This window comes from Macaca fascicularis, chromosome 2 (assembly GCF_037993035.2).
Source record: "Macaca fascicularis isolate 582-1 chromosome 2, T2T-MFA8v1.1".
NCBI lineage: Eukaryota > Metazoa > Chordata > Mammalia > Primates > Cercopithecidae > Macaca > Macaca fascicularis.
The window spans coordinates 161192103-161219048 of record NC_088376.1 but is presented as its reverse complement, the minus strand read 5'-3'; the positions used below and the strand labels follow the sequence as shown (position 1 = coordinate 161219048).

The window sequence follows — 26946 nt, the reverse complement described above, 5'->3', positions numbered from 1 at the left end:
TGTGCATACATGTCACAATGTAATCGGATCTTTCCGGGAGCTGTGAAAAAAAAATCAGAAACCACTGCTTTGGTAGATATTGAGAGCAAGAGAGGAAGCTTGATCTTCAGTTTGATCTTGACAGACACTTTGGGAATTTTGGCTTAAAAGTTAAGGAAAAGGTGGGGGAGTCGAGAAGGACTTATGCCCAGTATTTCCTGAGTGAAGACCACACACACCTACTTCTGACAACTGATCTCTACACAGCTCAGAGCACAAGGACTGTGACAATATCACAAGACTCCCAGACCTCAGAAGCTTCATGAGGGGCCCCAAGCCACAGTGACCAGCAAGTACCTAAATATGACACAATTTTACTACTGCCTCACACTTTGCAATTGTGGGAACTTGGAGGCTAATAAGAGAATTGGGTTGACTCTTCTTTAGAGACAGGAGAGAACGAGGTGATGGACCAAAATGAACACACTCTAGTACAAGGTTTTCCAAAGCGCATATCACAGTTTGCAGCATGTCATTGACACTGTGCTTGACCTTAATCCACCCAACAATAGTTGGCCTTATTGAGAGGGCAAAGGGAGTTGGCTTGTCAGGAATTTCACCTGTTTTCCAGACAAAGGCAGTTTAAGTAATCCATCCAAAGTCACAGCTAGTATGAGGCAGATTCAGAATTCCAACCTGATAATCACCTGTTACTATAGCTCATATTTTCTTAGCCATAGGGGAAGGAAGAATAGAGAAACCTGTTTCCTTAAAGTTAGCTTTAAACAATCCTACCTGGCTCTAATTCCTGACTACTGTTGTCAGCCTGGATAATACTGATTAAGCTTTCCCTCACTTTGTTCAGGCACTCTACTAAGTGCTTTAAAACCTTAATTTCACTTCATCCTCACAAAAGCCGTATGAGATATGTACTATAATCATTGCTGTTTACTGGAAGCTTTGAACAGTTCAGTAACTTGTCCAGTGTCACGTAAACATCATTGACACAAACCACATTAAATAGCTAATGTAGTTTATTTACATTTCTACACATAGGAAAACTATCTGCTAAAATAGCTATTTCCCCTCCAAGTGTTGGAGTCAAACAGTTGAAATATCAATTTCTCATCTATACAGTGAAAGTGAGTGTAGAGGTTTGCTGAGGATTATGAAGTCTTAGTTCTGGGGAGGGCAGAGGTAGGAGCAGAACTGTATTTTTTCTAAAAAAGGTAGCTTAAGCAGCTTCAGAAATCCCCAGCTGCTGTGGAGTTTGAGATGAGCAGGGGAGGCACAGGAGAGAAGACTGTGCAAACCTGTGGGATTTTTATAAATTTGCATTCATAGCCTCAGCTGGTGTTTGGTGAAATTTTGGACACAAATTGAGGTGAGGGTTAGTCTATTTCCCTGTGCATCGTGGGTGTCCAACATCTAGTCTCGTCAGCTTCAGACAGGGTCTACCCTTTTGCAAGCCTCTCTCCCCTTTATTCTCAGCATTATGCTTAAGTTATTGTAGAATCCTGTCTGAATCAGATTTGATTATACCCGAGCAATTCTTATCTCTTACTGAGCTTGTAAAAAGAACATTCTGCCGACACACCTTCATATTGCATCTGTTCCCAACCTAAAAATACAAGACTCAAATTTGTCTGTGAGCAAACTCTAAGTTGACCTTCCACTGACAACTTAGAGGTAAGAGGGCAGCTATTCCGAAAGGGAGGGGAGGGGTAAAATGAAATAAAACAGGGTGGAGCTTCCAAGGGAACTTATAAATTTTCTTTGCAAGGTCACACCTACATCCTAATTGGAAAAGAGCTGAAAGAGCCTGCTCATTCCGTCCCTCAGCTACCCTTTCCGACCTGGTTTCACTCGTGGAGATACACACTTCTGGCAGATTTCCAGGCCACACACAGAGATACACAAAATCATGTTTTCCAAAACAGAGAGATTGGTGTGGAGGGTAAGAGAATGAAGGCTGAGAGGGTAGATGGTTGGACACCTGATGCGGGATGAGCAAGGGGGTAAAGTTAGGGCAGTGACTGGATACAAAGAAAGTAGAAAAGTGACATTGAACATGGTTAGCACAGAGGCACACGTTGTGGTCCTGCACAACGGACCAAACGCTGGCCAAACGCTGCTTTGTATACTGAGGACATATTATAACCTCCCAGAAATGAAACATATGCACTTCTGGGTCAATATGGTTGTCACCATATCAGATGAAAGGAAAAAGTAATTAGGAATTTTTAAGAATGGTGCTTTTGCCCCTATCAGTTCAGCTTCAGAGATCAAGAAGTGCCTAATGACTGTAGGAAGGAAAGCTCAAAGGCTCCAGGTTTCTTAGTTGCACCTGTTTGGGAAGGGCCTGGACTAACAAAAGAGGAAAGCAACGGGTTCCCACAGGCAGAAACTCGATCCAGTCCCCGCACCTCCTGGCGCCCATGCCAAGCGCCACCAGAGCGCGGCCCAGGCCTCCACTGCCCTGCCCGCGGCCAGCTCTGCAAGGCCAGGCCACAATGGCTTCCTGTCTCCTTGGGTCCAGGGTGGGTACCATTTTACCAAGGCTCACCTGCTGGGAGCCAAGTGCAGAGCAGCAGCCAAGGTGCGGGCAGTTTGGGCCATGCCATGCCGCCCCCTTTCTGGCCCTTTTCAGTTCAGGGGCTTCGGGGCACTGCGTCTTTCTTCCTCAGCTGCAGCCCCAGGACGCACCACCTTCTCCAGGGAACCCCTCGGGTTTCCCCTCACTCTGCGCAGCGCGGAAAGAGGTCCGCTCTGGTCCCGGGGCAGGTGCCGCCCGGCTCGTCCCCACCTGCGGCGCTCGCTGCGGCTCCGCCTCCTGCTCCGCGCGCCGCCGTTTCCTGCTCCGCCCCCGGCTCCCGGGGGACTGCGGCCGCCTTCCCTACCTGCAGCCGCCTTCCCTACCTGCAGCCGCCTTCCCTATCTGCCGCCGCCTCCCGCTCGCTGAAACACCGTCCCCCACCTCGCCGACGGAGAAGATTCCCTCTTTCCTCCAGAAGTTCTCGGGAAATCTCACCCCCTGCAAATATATCCCCCTCTCCTTCTAGAATTATGTGGATATAACTTTCTAGGGTGTGTTTCCTGCGTTATATTTCCATTCCCTCGTAAATACTTGCAAAACATTGTTTCACTAAAAACACAGTAATATGAAGTTTACAGGTAATGTCTGTTCAGATTTTCTAGAAACTAAAGATTCGTTTCTAGGCCAGGCCCAGTGGCTCACGGCCTGTAATCCCAGCACTTTGGGAGGCCGAGGCGGGTGGATCACCTGAGGTCACGAGTTCGAGACCAGCCTGGCCTACATGGCGAAACCCTGTCTCTAATAAAAATACAAAACAACCGTGCGTGGTGGCACGCCCCTGTAATCTCAGCTACTCGGGAGGCTGAGGCAGGAGAATTGCTTGAACTGGGGCGGCGGAGGTTGCAGTGAGCGGAGATGGTGCCACTGCACTCCAGCCTGGGCCACAGAGCGAAACTCAGTCTCGAATAAATAAATAAATACGTAAATAAAGATTTGTTTCTAGAAGGTAGAGATAAACTAGAGAAGTTGACTCAAGTTTCTACAACTATGAAAGTAAAATATTATAGAAAAATATAGTTATGGGAATTTAGAAACATCCCGCTGCCACTTTCCATAGCCAGGCATTGTTCACACAGGTATATTTATTTTTATTTTTTCTTATCCTTCATTGTCACTGAGAAGCCACTCACAGACCTCAGCCCCTACCAAGGTTTTGACCTTGCCAGATCAAGGTTTTGACCTTTTGCTTTGCAAAGACTCTAGGTCTCTTTGCACCAGGCCACGTAGCATGTAATCTCAGTCTCTCCTTCCATGGCAGAAAGTCCACCAGCCATCACATTTTCTTCAAGAAAAAGGAATGAATAAACATTCATTAAATTCATTAAACACAGTTTCAGGAAGCTCCAATGCTGGTCACTAACCTTAGAAGTCAGTATCATTTCTCCTGAGCTCATATCATTTCTCCTGAGCTCTACTGTGAGAGGGCCCCTTACCCCGTGTTGCTGATATCCTTCATGTAGCCTCCACCCAGAGGAGCATCCTTGTCCTGGATCTGGTGCAGGATCTTAACTCAGTCTCTTCTTGTCTTTCCTTCTCCCGGTTCCCTCCTGGATCTGGCTTCTCTTTTCCCCAGTGGGCCTCTTCTCTTCCAGAGAATAAATTCAGGAAGTGTGTGGCCAAAGATAGATGGTAAAATGTTTAGGAGCCTCATAGGTCTTCCGTGGAGGGATCCTAGCACAGTAGCAGCAGCAGCAGGAGGAGGAAGCTGCAGTGTGAGGGTTGGGGGTCATGTCCCTCAACCCCCTCTGGAGATCCTGTACGTGTTCCCAGCAACACTGTGTATGTTTGGATGTCTGTGATCCTGAGGGATTTGCATAGTTTCCAGGTTTGTGAACAGTCTTCAGCAAATGCTCAATTCCAGTCTAAAAAGAAATGTGAGCCCTATCCTTCTCACACCTCCCCCCCATACCCCTCAGCCCCCGCTTTGGTATAAAGGCCATTTTAATATTCATCTAAGCCAGTGTTTCTCCCATGTTTGTTCCCTGGAATGTTAATTCATAGTATATGAAAAAAGGGCTCTATTATTAAGTCAATTCAAGAAATGCTGGATTAAACTAAATGAAACATTTTTTTCAGGACATGTTAAACCTTAGAGTGTTAATGTACATTTGAATATAGAAGGAAATATGGCACTCAGCATTCCCCCAAAGTCATTCAGCCACAAAACCCTTTTTTCTCACATAAGGTTTAGGGCAAATGCTCCATGGAGCGTATTTTGGGAAATCCTGGTGCTGTAAACCAAACATAATTGGGATGATAAGTTGGAGACTTCTAGATAAACAAATGAAAAATAGCTTTAATAAAGTTTATCTCAAGTGCATCAGAATTAGAATTTCCTTATTTTTCCCTTGGGAATCACTCATCCAGTTGAACATCTACCTTCATTGCTTCTCTTGAAGTGAACACTTAGATGACTTATTTTCACCCGTTTCTCTGTCTACTGCATGCATCTTTTTTCTTCATCATTTATTATGTACTATGTACCAAGCAATTCTTAGTGCTTCACATGCTTTCTTACAATAACTGCATGAATTAAGGGCTATTATTATCCATCCCATTTTATAGATATGGAAATGGAGGGACAAAGAGATAACCTGCTCAAGGTTACAATGTGGTAAATGGCAGAGTAATGAGCCTAGGTGAGGTGGTCTGACTCCAGAGTTTGTGCTCTTAGCTGTTACACTATAGACCCTCACCTAGCTATTAATGTATTTCCATCCATCTGTATTTACAGCTAGCTGGTTCTGTCAATGTGTGCTAATACAGTTTCTTTCCATATATGTTATTTAGCTCTACATAAGGGAAAACTGAATCCCACAGCTCCGGGCTCTCTTGGGCCAGTCATTCTTCCCACATGTGCCATTGGTCCAATAAAGATTAGATAAGAGTATGCACTTGGCTCATAACAACAGCAGTTCTTCCATTGCTAGATATAAAGTAAAAATCACTTGACTTGCTGATAGTGACTTCCTCCTATACAAAGTAATAATAATAGCTACCATGTATTAAACACATTGTGCTAGGCACTATTCTAGACACTTTTTAATAAAGACTAGCTAAGTGTGCTAGTGAGAATGGGGGAAGACAACAAGGAGTTCTATCTGCAGCTGACTGGGGACAACCAATTGAGATAACTCACTATGGTCAGACTAGCCTCCAAGCACTTTCATTATTGAAGTAAATACAAATTCAATAATTTGTATTGAACTGCACTGTGACGCAGGGATCATCATTGTCCCCATTTTACAGATGAGGTGCAAAGTTTTATTAACTTACCTAAGGCCACCCTGCTTGTAAGTAGCAGAGCTGAGAATCAAATTTAGGCAATCTATTTTCAGAACACAATACTCTTCACCACCCTAGCTGTACAATGCTTCTGTGTTTTGACTGAGCTAGGATCTGACAACAAAGTACTAAGCTGTTATCTCATCATTTATAATCATAATTCCTAGGTGAAACTGTGTCTATGAATGTTTCTGAATACTGTGTGTTTTCTGAATACTATATATGTGCATCTCTACTTGAGAATAATGTAATATTTGTACATTTATATGTGTACAGTATTTATCGAGAATGGAGAAGATTTTGTAGACATACATGGAAAAGAATGAAGAATTAGGTAAGTAAAAATCATGCACCAGGCACTTAAAGCTAAGGGGAGGTAAGAAGTGTAAGTAGTTGATTACCACTAGAAGATTCAGACTACGTCTTATGCATTTTGTATTCCCAGCATCTAGCATAGTATCTGAAATATAGATGTACTCAATGAATATTTCTTGCACTCTTTATCAATAATTCCTGGAGGAAGGGACATCTGCTCTAGGTTTGAAAATGAATATGACTTTGCCAGAGCAATCCAAGCAGAGAGACCAGCCTATACAAAAATCACAGCACCAATAAACAGCATAGCTGAACAATAAGCACTTTAGTTTTGCTAGGCTGGTGTGTTAGACAGCTAGCCAGAATAAATAGTTAGTATGATCAGCTGGAGAACTAAGACTTCATGCAGGAGACAATGGAAAGCCAATGAAGCATTTTAAACCCGGAGAGGCATAATGAGAATTGTATTTTTGAAAGATAAACTTGGCAGCAGTGAGAAGAAAGGTGTTCGGGAATTTAGATGAAAGACAGGGAGACTAGTTAGGAAACTGTTACTACAGTTAAGGTGGGAGAACTGAGGGCCCAAGCCGATAACCGGTGTTGGAAATGGAGAAGAGAGAATATTTTGACAGATATGTAGAATGTGGAACTGACATAATTGATGATCAATTAGTGTGGGGGTTGAGAGAAGGATATAGGTCTCTGACTATTGACCCTATATAGATGGTGATTCCTTTAATGAACATAAACATATGGAAAGAATAAAAGGTTTTCAAGCCCCTCAGACACATTGCACTAGAGAGTAGTGGATCACCCAAATAAAACTCCTAAGGATGGTTGGACACCTTTACTAAGCGCAACTGGCTGAATGAGGTTCGTAGGAGCTGCATTCCTATACAGGGAAGTCTGGGTCAGCAGGGAAGTCTGGGTCATCAGGGACTGAGAGACCTACTTCTTGGCTAGTGGCCTAGAACAAAACAATCTTGGAGTAAGGCTAAAAGCAGCAGGTGGTGGAAGCTAATGAAAGGTTCTGGGAACAAGTATGTTTATTATTACAACTCTTATTCAACATTATACTGGATATTCTAGCCAATACAATTATAAAATAGAATTAAAAGGCTGAAAATGAAGAGTAAAAATATTATTGATAATATTATGTTATCTACACAAAACATTAAGAGAATCTATACATTATATATAAGGACTAACAAGAGTGGTTGCTGGAAACAAGAGCAATATATTAATGTCACTGACATTTGAATATACCAGCAACATATATTTGGAAGATATGACTTTAAAATATACAATAAATCTATTAAGTAACTAGAAATAAGTCCAACAAAATATGTGGAATAGCTTCATGAAGAAAATTGTGAACAGTTACTGAAAATATTTTTTCTTTCTTTGTTACTGTTTTCAGTTAGTATCAAGCCAGCATTCTCAATGAAACTTTTTTTTTTTAAGATGGAGTTTCACTCTTGTCACCAAGGCTGGAGTACAGTGGTGTAATCTCAGCTCACTGCAACCTCTACCTCCCAGGTTCAAGAGATTCTCCTGCCTCAGCCTCCTGAGTAGTTGGGATTACCGGCGCCCGTCGCTATGCCCAGCTAATTTTTGTGTTTTTAGTAGAGACGGAGTTTCACCATGTTGGCCAGGCTGGTCTTGAACTCCTGACCTCAAGTGGTCCACCCGCCTCAGTCTCCCAAAGTGCTGGGATTACAGGCGTGAGCCACTGCGCCCGGCCTGAAACATTTTTTTTAAAGACCTAAATAAATGCAAAGATACATTGTGTTCTTGGATAAGAACCCTCAGTATCATGAAGGATGACAATTCTTCCCAAATTAACAAATTCTATGTATTTCTAATAAGAATCTGAACAATTTTTCAGAATTTTACAAACCGTTTCTAAAATTAACTGGAAATTATACAGTAGCAAATAGACAAGACAATTTAGAAGAAGAAGTTGCATTATCAAACTTCAAAATTAGAAAGCTAGAGCAGTGGAAAGTGTGGCATTGGCACGTGGATAGACAAACAGACAAGTAGAACGTAAAACTCCATAACTAGACACTCATACATATTGGGGACTGGATATATCACAGAGGTGGCATTGTAATTCTGGGGGACAACCATAAACTACTCTATAGGTGAGGCCGGGACAATTGATTTTTCTTATGTTATAAGATAAAATGTATTCTGTCTTTATACCACACACAAAACGAATTCCAAACTAATTAAAATCCCATTGTTAAATGCAAAAACTTCAACCTTTCAGAAGAAAATACAGTAGAATACCCATATGGCCTTGAAGAAAAGAATAAAAATTTCAACAGAAAATAAAAAGAATAACTCATTAAGGGAGACTGATACATAAACTACTGCAACATAATAAGAAACATGTATTTAGTCTCCCCACCCCTTTCCTGGCACATAAAACCCTTGGAATCGCTGGAGTAATAATTATGTTTTTGTATGCTGATGTGGTTTGGCTGTGTCCTCACCCAGATCTCATCTTGAATTATAACTCCCATAATTCCCACATGTTGTGAGAGGGACCCCGGGGAAGATAACGGAATCATGGGGCAGTTTTCCCCCATACTATTCTCAGGGTAGTGACTAAGTTGGTTTCATTTAGCGTTCCCACTTTTGCTTGGCTCTCCTTTCTCACTTTTCTGATCCCATGTAAGATAAGCCTTTCACCTTCTGCTGTGATTGTGAGGCCTCCCTGGACATCCGAAACTGTGAGTCCATTAAACCTCTTTTTCTGTATACATTACCCAGTCTCGGGTAGGTCTTTATCAGCAGTGTGAAAATGGACTAATAAATATGCTAATAAGATGACTGATGACTCCTAGATAGTTTGTGGATGGCGGGGAGGGGTAGTGCCAGGGAGGGAAGAGGGGCTGGAGATTGAGTTCAGTCACCAATGACAAATGATTTAATCAATCATGTCTGTGTAATGAGGCCTCTATAAAACCCCCAAAGGATGGGGTTTGGAGAGCTTTCATGGTGCCGACCATGTGGAGGTGCTGAGAGGGCAGCACACCTGGAGAGGGCCTACCTTCCCCCATTCCTTGCCCTGCGCATCCCTTCTATCTGGCTGTTCCTGAATTGTATGCTTTATAATAAGCTAGTAATCTAGGAAGCAAACTGTTTACCTGAGTTCTGTTAGCAATTCTAGAAAATTATTGAACCTGACGAGGCGGTTGTGAGTACCTCCAATTTATAGCCAGATGGTCAGAGGCATAGGTGATAACCTTGACTCGCAATTGGCATCTGAAATTGCAAGGGACAGTCTCATGGGGCTGAACCCTTAACCTTTGGGATCTGATGCTTTCTCCAGGTAATTGTATTAGAATTGAGTAAAATTGTAGGATGTTCACTTGGTGTCCACCAAGAAGTGGAAAACTGCTTGGTATGGAAAAAATATCCTCATATCTTATATCAGAAGTTAAGTATTGTGTGAAAGGAAAAATAGTTTGTTATTCTCATTCAACTATATTAAATTAAAAAGTTATATAACCAAAAGACTACATAAACATTTTTTTAAAAGTCACAAACTGGGAAAAGATATTTGCTGTGCATGAAAAAGGCAAAAAAGTTTTAACTGGAAATATATAAAGAACTCCTTAAAAATCAGTAGAAGACAACCCTCTGCTAAGGCAGATAAACATGTAATTCACATAAGAGGCAATCTGATTCACTATTAAACATTAGAAGACACTCAACTTGTACCAGTAATCAGGACAATGGAAGCCAAAACAACAAATGGTATTTCATATCCATCAAATTGGTTAAAATGTAAAAGTCTGAGCTAGCTAAGTATTGGCAAAGATGTGAGAAGTGTAAATTGAGTCAACCACTTTGTAGAACAATTTGGCAATATCTTGTAAAATTAAAGGTGTACATATCCTAGGACCTTGTAATTTCCCTTCAAGGTCTTTACTCTATAGAAACTCAAATTGTTGGACACAGGTACATGTGCAACATGTTCATTGCAAAGCGATTTGTGCACAACTCGGGAACAACTTCACAGTGGAGGAATATAGACCAATAGGTTGGTGTTTATTCACGGATGAGATAATATGCAGCTGTTAAAGTGAATTAACTAGATTTACAACATGGGTGAATATTAAAAATATAATGTTGTATGAACAAAGAAGCTGTAAAAGACTAGAGAATTATGCTAATTAAGACAAAACAATATCATATAGTATTATGGAAGATACATATGTATGTAGAACAAAGTATAAAAACATACAGGGGGGCCGGGCATGGTGGCTCATGCCTATAATCCCAGCACTTTGGGAGGCAGAGGTGGGTGGATCACTTGAGGTCAGGAGTTCATGACCAGCCTGGTCAACATGGTGAAACCCCGTCTTTACTAAAAATACAAAAATTAACCAGACGTGGTGGTACACACCTGTAATCCCAACTACTCAGGAGGCTGAGGCAGGAAAATCACTTTAACCAGGAAGGCGGAGGTTGCAGTGAGCTGAGGTCCAGTCATTGCACTCCAGCCTGGGTGACAGGTGACACTCTGTCTAAAAAAAAATATATATATATATATATATTCAGAGGAATGGGACTCTCCAGTCTTAAATGTTGTTACCCCTAAGGAGGGAGGGAGAAGAGAGATGGATTGGGGGTGCTTTAGCTGAATCCTTAACATTTTATTTATTTATTTTTTAAATATGAAACACACTAGACATGCAAAATCATTTAAATTTAGGTGATATAAGATAGATGGTGCCTATTATTTCATGTACTTTTATGAATCTTTGGCATATTTCATATTTTATCAGTATAAATATTTTAAAGACGAAAACTAGTGACCTTTTACTGTAGAATTAAACCAAGTATGCTTGTGCCTTGACATGTCCCCTGACATACTATGTAACCTTACATAAATCACTTTTGTTCAAGTCTGTTTTTCATCTGCAAAATGGAAACTGGAGGTAATAATCTCTTTGGTTTTTTTCACTTCTGGCATTCTACACTTCAAAGGGGAGAAGAATCCAGGTTAGGAAGATATCAGGCTCCCTTGGCTGGAGAAAGGAATGGAGAACTAAAGTATCTCTAAGGGTGACCTCTCTCAGAGAAAAGTCTTGCTAGGATCGACCCATTCTAAGTAGAAGTGTAGACTCCATGGTCTGCCAAAGGCCACTTATAAAACCAAGGAACTTTAATTGCACTTGCCATGCACAGCCTAAGAATCTAATTCTTTCAACATTTTATTATAAGGGGAGAAACCAAGGATAAATGGGGGCTGCATTCCTAGGGCTGGAGCCACAGAGAAGAGGTTCAAGTCCTTAAGTCATAGCAACAAAGGTAGAGTGTCTGAAGTTTGCCACCACCTCCTTTGACAACATGAAGCAGGGGGAGGGGAGGGAGAGAGAGAAAATTGTCAATCAGTATGGAAACAGACACAATACCACTCAGCCACATGCTTCTCCCCTTCCCTGGCATTGCCAGTTGCCACTATCCCCACATCCCCCCATCTCTTTGCAACCTCTTCTTGACCAAAATGCAAGAGGCTGTGATTAGTGGATGTGAATTCCTTCTGTTGAATCATGCCACCACTCTGCAGCCAACTATGGATGGTTTTAATGGTTTCCCTTTCGTTATGTCTGTGAGCTCAGTCCCAGAACAAAGAGGCAAAGGGGTTCTCTCTCTCTCTCTCTCTCTCTCTCTCTCTCTCTCTCTCTCTGTTTCTTACTCTTCTGGCAAGGCTCAGTTTGATGTTGAGAGTCAGAGCTGCTCGGATATGATGAAGTCAGTCCACATACATCTCGGTTAAGCTCAATGAGGATCAAAATATCCTATTCTTTCCAGCTCACTCCAGAAAGTCTGTTTCAATTAGTCTTTGTGGAGGCCCAGGAAGCAGGATCTTTTTAAAGTTCCCAGGTGGTTCTAATGTGCAGCCAGAGCTGAGAAACTAGTTAAAGCATGAGTTGAATGAGAGAATGTCTTGCACCTTGGTGACAAAATAGGGCATTCCCCAGAGCAGCCCCTAAGTGGAACACTTTTTATCACGTTTTCTATCTCAGCTTCTCTTTGCTAACTTTCTCTTTTTCATCACCTAGAGTGACAGACTAGGAGAGTATCTACTCCAAAGCTGATGGCCCTGAGATGTGTAACATTTCTCCTTTCTTCCTTCTCTACTAGAACAGCATAACATACTTGTGATATTACATTCGGATGGGAATGAATCTCCGGACATTGCCACAAGTAGCTGCATAACTCTAAACAAGTAACAGTCTCTCTAAATATTAGTTTCTTTATTTGTAGCACCAGGGAGTTAGCTAGATCAATAGTTTTCATACTGTGTTCTGAGAAGTTTTGGCATCCTGTGGAGTACCTAAAGGGTTGTCTCTGCCAGGGAGGTCAGCTTGAAAAATCTCTGGACCAAATGATCCAGAGGTCTTTTCAGAATGAACATTCTACAGCTCATACTTTGCGGGAATAGCCTGATGCTACCACCAAAGTTTATCACAACTATATGCTTTGAGGCCTGCCACAGATTGCACTTATCAACTGCTAGAGACTGAATACTTCTGTCCGCCCAAATTCAAATGTTGAAACCTAGTCCCCAAGGTGATGGTATTTGGAGATGCGATCTTTGGGAGGTGATTAGGTCATGAGGTTGGAGCCCTCATGAATGGGATTAGTGCTCTTATAAGAGACCCCCAAAGAACTCTCTTACCTTTTCTGCCATGTAAGAACTCAGCGAGAAGATAGCCATCTATGAACCAGGAAGTCTGTCCTCACCAGACACTGAATCTGCCAGAACCTTGATCTTGGACTTCACAGTCTTCAGAACTACGAGAAACAAATTTCTGTTGTTTATAAGCCATCCAGTCTATAGTAGTTTGTTAGAGCAGCCCAAATGCAATAGGACATCAACCCTGGGTCTAAAGCAGGTATTACACACTGGATACTTTCAAGCTAAATTGCACACATACTTGTTTTCTTTCTTGTGGATGAGTACTGTTTATTTCCTTGATATCTTAACAATTTTTAAAAATTGAAGTATAAGATGATTCTGAAATATGCACAAATCAGTAATCCATGGCTAAACGAGCTATCACAATGTAAATATACCTTTGCAACCACCACTCAGGACAAAATATAGAACAGAAGCTCCCTCTTGTAACTCTCTTGTAAGCCTGCTTAATTATTCCCTCCTGCTTCTCTCCAAAGGTAACCACCATTTTGACTTCTTATATTTTAGGTTGGTTTTGCCTCCTTTTAACGTTTATATAAAACAACAATGTAGTACACATTCTGGGGGGTTATCTCTTTTGCTTAATAATATGTTGGTGAGATTCATCTGTGTTTTTGTATGTATTTGTAGTTTATTTTCATTTCTGAATAGTATTCCATTGTATTAGAATATGCTGCAATGTGTTTATCCATCCTATTATTAATAGACATTTGGTTTCTGCTAATTGGCTATTATGAACAATGATGCTATAAGCATTCTTTTACATGTTACATTGTTTTGAGGTCACCCGCCCACCCATTTTTGCTTCTATAGCTCGGGGTAGAATTGTTTGGTCATAGGATATGTATGGTGATCTTAAGATATGTCCATAAATTCTTCAACCCTCCTCCCTTCAAAAGGAGGAGACTAAATCCATGACCCTCAAGTGTGGGCTGGACATAGTGACTTACTTCTAATACATAGAATTGCAGAAGTGGTAGTGTATTACCTCCAGGCCTAGGTCATAAAAGGCATTATAGCTTCTTTCTTGTCCACTCTGGGAAAAGTCAGTTGCCAGGTCATGAGAATGCTCAAGCAGTACTATGGAAAGGTCCACATGGGGAGAAGGGATGGCTCACTCCCATGTGAGGAACCAAGACTTTCTGCCAATAATCAAGAGAGTGAGCCATCTTAAAAAGAAATGTGCCAGCTGCAGTCCGGTCTTCAGAAGAATTGCCATCTTGACTTCTAACTCATGAGAGACACTAAGTTAAAAACCATACAGCCAAACTGCTGTCAAATTCCTGACACACAGAAACAGTGAGGAAACATGTCTGTTGTTTTAAATCATTAAGTCTTAGGGTACTTTGTTATGTGGCAATAGATAACCAATGTGGTATGCATATGTTCAAACTTAGTAGGACACGCCAAAGATTTTTCCAGATCTCCAACACTACACACTATCTGTGTTTGAGATTTTTAGTTGTTCCACATCCTTGGCAACATTTGGAGCTAACAGTCTTTTCAATTATAGCTCTGCTGTGGGTGTGAGATGGTATTTTGCTGTGGTTTAATTTGCATTTCCCTAATGACTAATAGTGTTGAACACTTCTTCGTGTTTATCAGACTCTTGAACTTTTGGATATCTGTTCTTGAGTCTTGGTGGATTTTTTTTTTTAATTCACTTTTCTATCTTTTTCTTACTGGAGTTGCAAGTTTCTTATGTGTCCTGGATATAGTGCCTTTGTGATTATACAAGTTCAAAGTACCTTCCCTCAATTTGTGACTTGCCATTTTGCTCTCTTAATGCTATTGTTTGATAAACAGGTATTTTTATTATTTATTTTAATAAAGTTTAATTTATCAATCTTTTCCTTTAAAGTCCTTAAGGTTTTTGTGTTTTATATAAGAAATGCTGTCTTCCCCAGGTCACGAAGATTTTTTTCTTTATTATCCCGTACTAGTATTATATTTTGCCTCTTACACTGAGATCTACAAATCCACATGGAACTGAACTGTGAGATAGGGGTTAAGTTTAATTATTATTTATCTTATGGATAAACAATTTTCTGAGCACATTTTCATTGAAAATGAAATTCATTCCCTGCTGCCCAGCAGTGTCATCTTTACCCCAAATCAAGTGTCCATACATGTGTAAATCTGATTCTGGATGATCTTCCATTGGTCTATTTGCCTGTCCTTGTGCCAGTATCACACTCTTTTAACTATTATTACTCTACAGAAGTCTTGATATCTGCCAGAACAAGTCCTTCCACCCCATTTTTCTTCTTCATGAATGACTTAGCTATTCTTGGTTCTTTGCATTTCTACATATATTTTAGAATCGGCTTGTCAATTTCCATAAAAACCTGTTAGGGTTTTAATTGGGATTGCATTAAATCAATAGACCAATTTGGGAAGCATTGGAATTTTTATGTTATTAAGCCTTCCAATATAAGAACTTAGAAGAAATTTCACATATCTTTGATGTTAAATAGTATTATTTAATTTTTAACATTTTATCTGTTGTTGGTATATAGAGGTACAGTTAATTTTTAAATATATTGACCACAAGGTTAAATCCAGCAACTTCTTGTGTCTGGTTAATTTTCATTGAGTTCTAGAAATTATACATTAAAAGTTATAGATATTAGTTCTGATTTCACCTCAGAGATGTAGAGAGCTAGAAAGAGAGTTATTTTCATCCTTATGACAAGAAAATCCTGGAGAAACTGTAAAAAAAATGAAATTTCTTGAACCCCTAAGAGAACTGAGGTCACAGGGCAAAAATTCAACAAAATCTGGAAAAAGACAAGCTCATATACGCAAAAACAAGACCAGAGCATTTTATTACCTTAGCTGATGCTTCCAGATGCCATGTAAGCCAGTAACAAGAATCAGCTAGAAAACTTTAATAAATTGTTAAATGCTGAGTACGGGCTAGTGTGATACAGTAAACCCCTTAGGGTTCATACTTTCTTGCAGGTTTTTTTTTTTTTTTTCCTATAAGAACCCTGTATTAGTCTGTTTTCATGCTGCTGATAAAGACATACCTGAGACTGGGGAATTTACAAAAGAAAGAGGTTTAATTGGACTTACACTTCCACATGGCTAGGGAAGCCTCACAATCATGGCAGAAAGCAAGGAGGATCAGGTCACATCTTATGTGGATGGCGGCAGGCAAAGAGAGAGCTGTGCAGGGGAACACCCCTTTTTGAAACCATCAGATCTTGTGAGACTCATTCACTATCATGAGAACAGCGTGGGAAAGACCTGCCCCCACGATTCAATCACCTCCCACCAGGTCCCTCCCACAACGTGTGGGAATTCAAGATGAGATTTTGGTAGGGACACAGCCAAACCATATCAAACCCCACTAGGAGCTCAAGAGAAAAATTGGAAAAAATTCTTAGAAAGTTTTCATCACCAGGCCGGCTTGGTGAGGGGATAGCAACTACTGCCAAAACTCTGCTCAGACTCATCTATTCTATCTTCCCTATGGAACAGAAGGCTTACTCTGTAGGCATAAAGGAAGCAAAAATTTCATTCTTAGGGTGCTTGTGGCAACCCATTGCCACTGGGGGAGGAAAACAAGAAAAAAAAGTTTATCCCTGGGAGAAAGGCAAGAATAGGTTCCAGGCTTAGTACTAGATCTAGAGGAGGGGTTGTTCCACCAGTGAAGGTCCCCATGAAGCAGGTTCACAATGCCTGATTAGAATGGAAACCTAGGATAATCATTCTATGGTTCTCCCTGTGTACACATTAATAAATTTGTATGCCTTTTCTCCAAAAAAAGATACCTTATATGGTTTGGATTTGTGTCCCTGCTCAAATCTTATGTCAAATTGGAGGAGAAGACTGGTGAGAGGTGATTGGATCACGGGGGCAGATTTCCTCCTTGCTATTCTCATGATAGTGAGTGAATTCTCACAAGATATGATGGTTTGAAAGTGTGTGGCACTTTCCTCTTCCCTCCCTTTCCTGCTCCACCATGGTAAGATGTGCTTGCTTCCCCTTTGCCTTCCACCATGATTGTAAGTTTCCTGAGGCTTCCCACCCATGCTTCTATACAGCCTGTGGAACTATGAGTCAATTAAACCTCTTTTCTTCAAAAATTACCCAGTCTTGTGTAGTTCTTTAGATCAGCATGAAAATGAACTAATACAGAATATTGGTACCAGGAAAGTGGGGGATTGCTACAAAGATACCTGAAAATGTAGAATTGACTTTGGAACTGGGTAATAGGTAATAGGCAGAGGTTGGAACAGTTTGGAGGGCTCAGAAGAAGATAGGAACATGTGGGAAAGTTTGGAACTTCTTAGAGACTTGTTGAATGGTTTTGACCAAAATGCTGATAGTGACATGAACAATGACGTCCGGGCTGCAGTGGCCTCAGATGGAGATGAGGAACTTATTGGGAACTGGAGTAAAGGTCACCCTTACTATACTTTAGCAAAGAAACTGGTGGCACTTTGCTTCTGCCCTAGAGATCTGTGAAATTTTGAACTTGAGAGATGATTTAGGGTATCTGGTGGAAGAAACTTCTTAGTAGCAAAGTATTCAAGAGGTGACCTGGCTGTTTCTAAAAATGTACATTCATATGCATGAATAAAGAGATTATCTGAAACTGAAACTCATATTTAAAAGGGAAGCAGAGGCTGGGCGCAGTGGCCCATGCCTCTAATCCCAGCACTTTGGGAGGCCAAGGCGGGCGGATCACAAGGTCAGGAGATCAAGACAATCCTAGCTAACACAGAGAAACCCCATCTCTACTAAAAACACAAAAAATTAGCCGGGAGTGCTGGCGGGCGCCTGTAGTCCCAGCTAGCTACTCTGGAGGCTGAGGCAGGAGAATGGCGTGAACCTGGGAGGCAGAGCTTGCAGTGAACTGAGATCATGCCACTGCACTCCAGCCTGGGCGACAGAGCAAGACTCTGTCTCAAAAAAGAGTTGGGGGGTGGGGGTGGGAAGCAAAGCATAAACGTTTGGAAAATTTGTAGCCCAGCCATTTGCATAAGTAAAGAGAAGCCAAATGTTAATAACCAACACAATGCGGAAAATGTCTCTAGGGCATTTCAGAGACTTTCATAGCAGCCACTCCCATCACAGGCTCAGAGACCTAGGAGGGAAAAATGGTTTCATGGGCCAGGCCCAGGGCCCAACTGCTCTGTGCAGCCTCAGGATATGGCGCCCTGCATCCCAGCTGCTCCAGCTCCAGCCATGGCTAAAACGGGCCAAGGTACAGCTCAGGCCATGCCTTCAGAGGGTGCAAGCCTCAAGTCTTGGTGGCTTCCACATGGTGTTAGGCCAGCAGGTGTGCAGAAGGCAAGAGTTGAGGTTTCAAAACTTCTGCCTAGATTTCAGAGGATGTATGGAAATGCCTGGATATTCAGGCAGAAGTCTGGTGAAAGGGTGGAGCCCTCATGGAGAATCTCTATTAGGGCAGTGCAGAGGGGAAATGTGGGGTTAGAGCCCCCACACAGAGTCCCCACTGGGGCACTGCCTTGTGGAACTGTGAAAAGAGAACCATCATTCTCCAGACCCCAGAATGGTAGCTCCACCAACAGCCCACACTGTGCACCTGGAAAAGCCTCAGGCACTCAACACCAGCCTATGAAAGTAACCAAAGGGGCAGTACCCTGAAGAGCCATTGGGGCAGAGCCACCCAAGGCTATGGGAGACCACCCCTTGCATCAGTGTGCCGTGGGTGTGAGACATTGAATCAAAGGAGATTATTTTGGAGATTTAAGATTTAATGACTGCCCTGCTGGGTTTCAGATTTTAATGGGGCCTGTAGCCCATTTGTTTTGGCCAATTTCTCCCATTTCGAGTGGGAGCATTCACCCAAGGTCTGTACCCCTATTGTATCTTGGAAGTCACTAACTTACTTTTGATTTTACAGGCTCATAGACAGAAAGGACTTGCCTCGTCTCCAGTGAGACTTTGGACTGTGGACTTTTGAGTTAATGCTGAAATAAGTTAAGACTAAGGGGCTGCTGAGAAGGGATAATTGTATTTTGCAATGTGAGAAGAACATGAGATTTTGGAGGGGACAAGGGCAAAATGGTATGGTTTGGATTTGTGTCCCCACCCAAATCTCATGTTGAATTAGAGGAGAGGCCTGATGGGAGGTGACTAGATCATGGGGGAATATTTCCTCCTTGTTGTTTTCATGATAGTGAGTGAGTTCTCATGATATATGATGGCTTAAAAGTGTGTGGTACTTCCTCTCTCTCTCTCTCTCTCTCTCTCTCTCCCCCATTCTGCCATGGTAGGACATGCTTACTCCCCCTTCACCTTCTACCATGACTGCAAGTTTCCTGAGGCCTGCCAGCCATGCTTTTGTACAGCCTGTGGAACTGTGAATCAATTAAACCTCTTTTCTTCAAAAATTACCCAGTCTCAGGTAGTTCTTTATAGCAATGTGAAAATGGACTACTACAAAACCTGATCAGAACATCTGAGAACTGTCCCCTACCATCATAACTACTCTAATAAGCCACGTAAAATAAGAACAGAATATAGCTCAGAGAGTCGCAGGAGACAAATTCATTCTGTGGAGCAGTATGAAGGGAAGATCCAAAACAAAGCAGGGAAACACAAAGCCAAGTGGGGAGCAGATATTTAGAGAAACACTCTGGCAAATAGCCCATAGCCTAGCATAGGAATTACTAAAGAAATTTGAAGCCTATAGTGCACTGAGGTCAATGATACTAACAACAAACTTCAAATCCAACTAAACTCCACACTAAATTAATGTAAATCCCCATACTACTAAGGGCCTTGCAGAAGGAAAGGCATGTTTATCTGCAGCATAGAGTATATTTATCTCAGTATTTACTATCTTATACAGCACATCTAGCCTGTAACACAAAAACTAAAAGGCACACAAAATGGCAAGAAATAACAAAATTTGAAGAGACAAAGGAATCATCAGAATCAGATACAGATATGACAAAGATGTTGGAATTAACTGACATGGAATTTAAAATAGCTATAATTAATATATTAAAGGACCTATTGGAAAAGGTAAATAGCATGCAAGCTCAGATGGATAATTTCAGCAGAAAGACAAAAACTATAAGAGAGAATCAATAGAAATGCATGGACAGAAATAAACAATGCTTTAAACCAGCCTATCAGACCAGAGCAATAGAAAGTGAACTTCTGATCACCATACATTATGCATAGCAAAATATTGTTATGTACCCTATGTGTACAATTATTATTTGTCAATTAAAAAATAAAATTTTGAAACAATTTTAAAAGGTAAGAGAACTTGAAAATAGGTTAACAGAAATTACACAAACTGATATGCAGACAGGAAAAAGAATGAAAAATAAAACACAGAACCACTAAGAGCTGGAGGAAAACACCAAGTGATATAACATAAATGTATTGAAATTTAAGAGGATCAGAGAGACAGAATATAAGACATAAGAAATATCTGAAGAAATAATAACCAATAATTTGTTAAAATTAATAGCATACCTCCAACCACAGTTCTAAGAAGCTCAGCGAACACCGTGAAGTATAAATACCAAAAACCAAAAGCAAAAAACTCACTTCTAGGCATGTTAGATTCCAACCACTAAAAACCAAAGAAGAAAATTTTGAAAGTAGCCAGAGTAAAAAAGATATTACACATAGAAAAACAAGAATAAGAATTACAGCAGACATTTTCTTCCAGAAACCATGCAAGCAAGAAGACAGTAAAGGGACATATTTAAAGTGCTATAAGAAAGAAAACTGTTGACCTGATATTCTTTATGCAGCAAAAATATTTTTCAGAAGCAATGGAGAAATAAAGACTTTTTCAGACAAATACTGGTAAAATTCATTACCAGCAGACATACACCACAAGAAATTTTAAAAGAAAAGAAGTTTTTCAGGCAGATGAAATATGATGTATAATATGGGTTAGAAACTAGAATATACATGAAGAAATGAAGAGATTTGAAAACAGAATAAATGAGGGTAAGATAAAATTTATTATTACTTATATTTCAATGTGCTAAAAGATAATTGATTGTTTAAAGCAAAATTGTAACTGCATTATGTGTTTATAACATGGGTAAAAATAAAATAAATTATAATAGCACAATTGTAAAATTTACTGACAAGTTCTTAAAAGACTCAGTTAAAGAGGGACTACTTTTTAAAATACAATAAATTTACTTCAGAATGTAAATAGAAAGGATAATTACTATGACTTTTGAAGATTTTGAAAATAAATTAATAAGATATAGCCCTAATAGATGCTAAAATTATTATAAGATACTTTAAATCTATGTTAATTAAGAGTATGATACATAATTGTCCCCAAACTGTATATTATTTCACATACATGAAAGATTTTACAATATTACGAACAAAACATCACAAATCAGTGGAGGAGTAAACTAGAATTAAACAAATAATAAGGGAACAATTGGCTTAAAATTAGGGAAAGGATTTATTTACATTCTCACCTCACCAACTTAGTAAAGTCAGTTTTACACAAAGTTACATGTAAAACTGCAATCTTGGAAACCAAGAAAAGATAAAATAGAAAAGTTTTATTTCAAGTTGGGAAATGGGTTTTGTCAGATTAAAAGGGGTTGGAAGAAGTTGCATTAAAAAATCCATATTTTTACTACAAAATATATAAAATATCTGAATTTCAAAAATGTCTTAAGGCAAACATGTTTGGAAAAGAAAATATTTTAAAAATCTTAGAAAATTGAAGAAAAACAGCAAACTTGGAGTACTGATACACCTAACTTCAAGACTTATTATAAAGCTACAGTAGTCAAGACAGTGTGGTATTAGTAAAAGAATAGATTATAGATCAATGGAACAGAATAGAGAGCCCAGAAATAGACCTACAAAAATACAGTCAACTGATATTTGACAAAGAAGCAAATGGCATACAATGAAGAAGACACCATTTTCAACGAATAATGCTAGAACAACTGGAAATCCAGATGCAAAAAAAAAAAAAAAAAATCTACACACACACAAGAATTAGCTCAAAATGGGTCATAGGCCTAAATTTAAAATGAAAAACTACAATACTAGAAGATGACACAAAGGAAAATATAGATGACCTTGGGTCTATTCCTGACTGTGTAGGTACAACACCAAAGGCACAATGCATGAAAGAAAGAATTGATGAGTTATATGTTATTAAAATTAAAAATCTCTGCTTTGTGAAAGACACCGTCAAGAGTATGAAAAGACAAGACACAGACTGGAAGAAAATATTTGCAAAAAGACACATTTAACTTTTAAAAAACTGTTATCCAAAATACATAAAGAACTCCTAAAACTCAGCAATAGGAAAATTAACCACTGATTTAAAATGGGCCAAAAACCTTAATAGATACCTTACCAAAGAAGATATGTAGATAGCAAATGCTGTGCTTTGAATGTATCCCCTGAAAAGCAACTGTTAGAAACTTAATTACCAATGTAACAGTGTTGGGAGATGGGGCCTAATGGGATAATTTTAGGTCATGAGGACTCCCTCCCTCATGAATGGATTAATGTCATTATCACAGGAGTGGGTTTGTTATCACTGCCATAAGTTTGTTATAAAAGTGAATTAGGTTCCTTTTTGTTCTCTCTCACTGTCGCCCTGTCTTGCCCTTCTGCCTTCTGCCATGGGATGATGCAGCAAGAAGCCCCTTGAAAGATGCTGACAACTTGTTATTGGACTGCCCAGCATGTGAAACCATGAGTAATAAATTTCTATTGTTTATAAGTTACCCAGTGTCAGGTAGTCTGTTATAGCAGCACAAAACAGACTAAGACGGCTATCTTTCCATTTATCTTTGTCTTCTTAATTTCTTTCACTGATGCTTTGTAGCTTTCAGCATATAGGTCTTTTAGCTTTTTAAGTATATTCCTAAGTTTTTAAGAATTTTTGGTGCTATTATAAATTGAATTTTTTTCTTAATGTCCTTTGCAGATTGTTCATTGTTAGTGTATAGAAAAGCAACTGACTTTTCTGTGTTGATTTTGTATCTTCCAACTTTACTGAATTTGTTTATTAGATCTAAAATTTTTTTTTCTGGTGGAATCTTTAGAGTTTTCTATATATAAGATCACATCATCTGTGAACACAGATAATGTTACTTCTTCCTTTCCAATTTGAATGCCCTTTATTTCTTTTTCTTACCCAGTTGCTTGGCTAGGGCATCCAGCACTGTGTTGAATAGAAGTGATGAAGTAGGCACACTTACCTTGTTCCTCATCAAGGAAAAGCTTTCTGTTTTTCACCATTAAGTGTGATGCTGGCAGTGGGATTGTCACATATCCCCTTTATTATGCTGAGGTAAATTCCTTTTTTCCTTCTCTTCCTAGTTTGTTGAGGGTTTTATGATGAAAGAGTGTTGAATTTTACCAAATAATTTTCCTGTGTCTATCGAGATGACCATATGATTTTAATGATGTACCATATTGATTTTCATATGTTGAACCATCTTTGCATTCCAGGGATAAATCCCATTTGGTCATAGAGTATAATCCTTTAAATGTACTGTATGGTTTGCTAGTATTTTATTGAAGATTTTTGCATCAGGGATATTGGCCTGTAGTTTTCTTTTCTTGTAGTGTCTTTTTCTGGCTTTGCTGTCAGGTTAACACTGGCCTTGTAAAATGAGTTTGGAAGTGCTCCCTCCTCTTCAAATTTTTGGAGAAGTTTGAGAAGGATTAGTGTTAATTCTTCTTTAAATGTTTGATAGAATTCACCAGTGAAGCCATCTGGTCTTGGGCTTTTCTTTAATGGGAAATTTTTGATTGATGATTCAATCTGATTACTGGTTATAGGTCTGTTCAGATTGTCTATTTCTTTATGATTCAGCTTTGGTAGGTTGTTTCTAGGAATATGTCCATTTCTTTTGGGTTATCCAATTTGTTAGCACATAATTGTTCACAGCAGTCTCTTACAATATTTTTTAATTTCTGTGGCATCAATTGCAAGTCTCCTATTTCATTTTTTATCTTATCTGAATCTTCCTTTTTTTTTTTGTATAGAGACAGGGTCTTGCTATGTTGCCCAGGCTGGTCTTGGACACCTGGCCTCAAGTGATCCTCCCACCTTGGGCTCCCAAAGTGCTGGGATTACAGGCATAAGCCACCATTATGCTTTAATCATTATTTCCTTTCTCTGCTAACTTTGGGTTTAACTTGTTCTTTTTTTAGTTCTCCAACATGTAGAGTTAGATTTTTTATTTGAGATATTTTTAATATGTTTATTGTTATCAACTTCCCTCTTAGTATTGCATTTGCATTCCATAAAGTTTGGTATGTTGTGTTTCTGTTTTCTTTGTTTCAAGATATTTTCTAATTTCCCTTTTGATTCATTCTTTGATCCACTTGTTCAAGAGTATGTTGTTGCATTTCCACATATTTGTGAATTTTCTAATTTTCCTTCTGATATTGATTTCTGGTTTCATTCCATTGTGATTGGAAAAGATACTTGGTATGATTTCAATCTCAAATGTGATAGGACTGGTTTTGTGACCCAGTATGTGATCTATTAAAAAAATATACTGTGTGCTCTTGGAAAAAATGTGAATTCTGCTGTTAGGTAGAATGTTCTGTGTATGTTTATCAGGTCCATTTGGTCTATAGTGTTGATCAAGCCCCTTGTTAACTAATTGATCTTTTGTCTGGATGTTCTAACCTTTATTGGAAGTAGGGTATTAAAATCCTCTATTATTATAATATTGCTGTCTATTTCTCCCTTCAGTTCTGTCAGTGTTTGCTTCATATATTTAGGTGTTCTGACGTTGGTGCATATAAATTTATCATTGTTATATCTTTCTGGTGAACTGAACCTTTTATCATTATATGATGTCTTTCTTTGCTTCTTTTGACAAGTTTTGATTTAAATTCTGTTATGGTCTAAATGTCCCCCAAAATTCATGTGTTGAAACTTAATCCCCATTGTGATGGTTTTAAGTGGTGGAGCCTCTTGGGATGTGATTAAATAATGAAATATCTGCCTTCATGGATGGATTATAGCCTCATCAAATGCCTAGAGAGAACTAGCTTAGGCCGTTTTTGCTCTTCTACTGTTCCACCATGTGAGGACACAGCAATTCATCTCTTTTTGTCCTTCTTCCACCACGTGAGGATACAGCAAGAAAGCCTTCACAAGACTCGAATGCCAGCACTTTTGACTTCCCAATCTCCATAGCTGTAAGAAATCAATTTCTGTTATTTATAAATTACCCAATTTCAGATATTCTACTATAGTTGTACAAATAGACTAAGATAAAGTCTATTTTATCTTTTGTAGGTATGGCTACTCCTCCTGCCCTCTTTTGGTTATCATTTGCATGGAATATTTTTCCATCCTTATACTTTCAGCCTATGTGTGTTCTTAAATCTAAAGTGAATCTTGCAGACAGTTGCATAGTTGGATCTTATTTTTTTAAAACTACTTCAACTGTGCTATGTCCTTTGGGCAGCTTAGTCCATTTATATTAAAAGAAATTATTGATAGAAAAGGGGTTTTCTATCGACATTTTAAATTTTTTGTGTGTATGTTGTAGCTATCTTGTTGCTCTTTTTATCTCTTGCTGTCTTCCTTTGTGTTTCATTGATTTTTTTATAGTGACATGATTTTATACCTTTCTAACTTTCTTTTGTGGAAATTCCATAGGTATTTTCTTTGTGCTCATCGTGGGACTTACATAAAACAACTTACAGATATAACTATCTTTTTAAAGCTGATAAAACTTAAATTCAGTTTCATATAAAACTTTGCTTTTACTTCCCCCACACACACACTGTTATTGGTATCACAAATTATATTTTTAATAATGTACAGCCATTAATATATTTTTACAATTATAATTACTTATATGCTTTTGTTTTTTAACTTTTATACCAGAATTAAGTGATTTACACAATACTGTTAATTATTACAGTATTGTGTACCTATCTCTATCTTTACCAGTTAGCTTTATACTTTCATGTTTTTTAATTTTAACTTTTTTATTTTTATTATACTTTATATTCTAGGGTACATGTGCACAACATGCAGGTTTGTTACATATGTATACATGTGCCATGTTGGTGTGCTGCATCCATTAACTCATCATTTACATTAGGTATGTCTCCGAATGCTATCCCTCCCCCCTCCCCCACCCCACAACAGGCCCCAGTGTGTGATGTTCCCCTTCCTGTGTCCAAGTGTTCTCATACTTTCATGTTTTTGTATTGCTGTTTAGTATCTTTCCATTTCAACTTGAAGGACTCTCTTTAGCATTTCTTGAAAGGCAACTCTAGTGATTATCTTATTCTGCTTTTGTTTGTTTAGGAAAGTCTTTATTTCTCATTTTTGAAGGTCAGTTTTGCCAGAGAGAATATTCTTGGTTGGCTAGTTCTTTTCTTTCAGCGCTTTTAATACACCATCCCATTCCCTTTTGTCCTTCAAAGTTTCAGCTAAGAAATTCATTGCTAATCTTATAGGAGTGTCCTTGTATAATGAACTGCTTTTCTCTTGCTGCTTTCAAAATTCTCTTTTTGACTTTCGACAATTTGATTATAATGTGCTTCAGTGTGGATTTGTTTGGGTTCATCTTATTTAGGCCTATTGGGCTTCTTGGATCTGTAGTCCATTTTCTCCCTCAGATTTGAGAAGTTTTCAGCCAATATTTCTTTAAATGAACTCTCCAACCCTTCTCTTTCTTAGACTGCTATAACACATATATTGGTCCGTTTGATGGTGTCCAATAAGTCTCTCAGGCTTTCTTTACTTATTTTCTTTGTTGTTATTTTTGTTGTTCCTTTTTGCTCCTCTGGACAATTTCAAATGACTTGTAATTGAATTGCTGATTATTTCTTCTGCTTGATCAAGTCTGCAGTTGAACCCCTCTAGTGAATTTCTTAGTTCAGTTAAAATTGCATTCTTCAGTTCCAAAATTTCTGTTTGGTTCCTTTTAATATTTTCTATCTTGATTGAACTTCTCATTTGTTCATGCGTCACTTTCCTGAACTCACTGAGCATCAATATGACAGTTATTTAGAATTTTTTTTGTCAGATAATTCATATACCTCTGTTTCTCTA

General features: G+C 39.1%; 1 protein-coding gene across 4 annotated transcripts in view; it reads right to left on the bottom strand.

Moving 5' to 3' along the window:
* ILDR1 (immunoglobulin like domain containing receptor 1) overlaps positions 1 to 26946 on the bottom strand; it is an 85225-nt gene that overhangs the window by 32851 nt on the left and 25428 nt on the right. For 2 of the 4 annotated variants that reach the window (XM_074033332.1, XM_074033331.1), the window contains exon 3: positions 12882 to 12997. Coding sequence is in view for 2 of the 4 variants with exons in the window: in XM_005548002.5 (XP_005548059.2) it covers positions 2546 to 2603 (58 nt within the window). In the remaining 2 variants the exon portion in view is untranslated. Of the gene's footprint in view, positions 1 to 2545; positions 2773 to 12881; positions 12998 to 26946 lie in introns of those variants that run through there. The other 2 variants (XM_005548002.5, XM_074033330.1) reach the window with 1 other exon arrangement.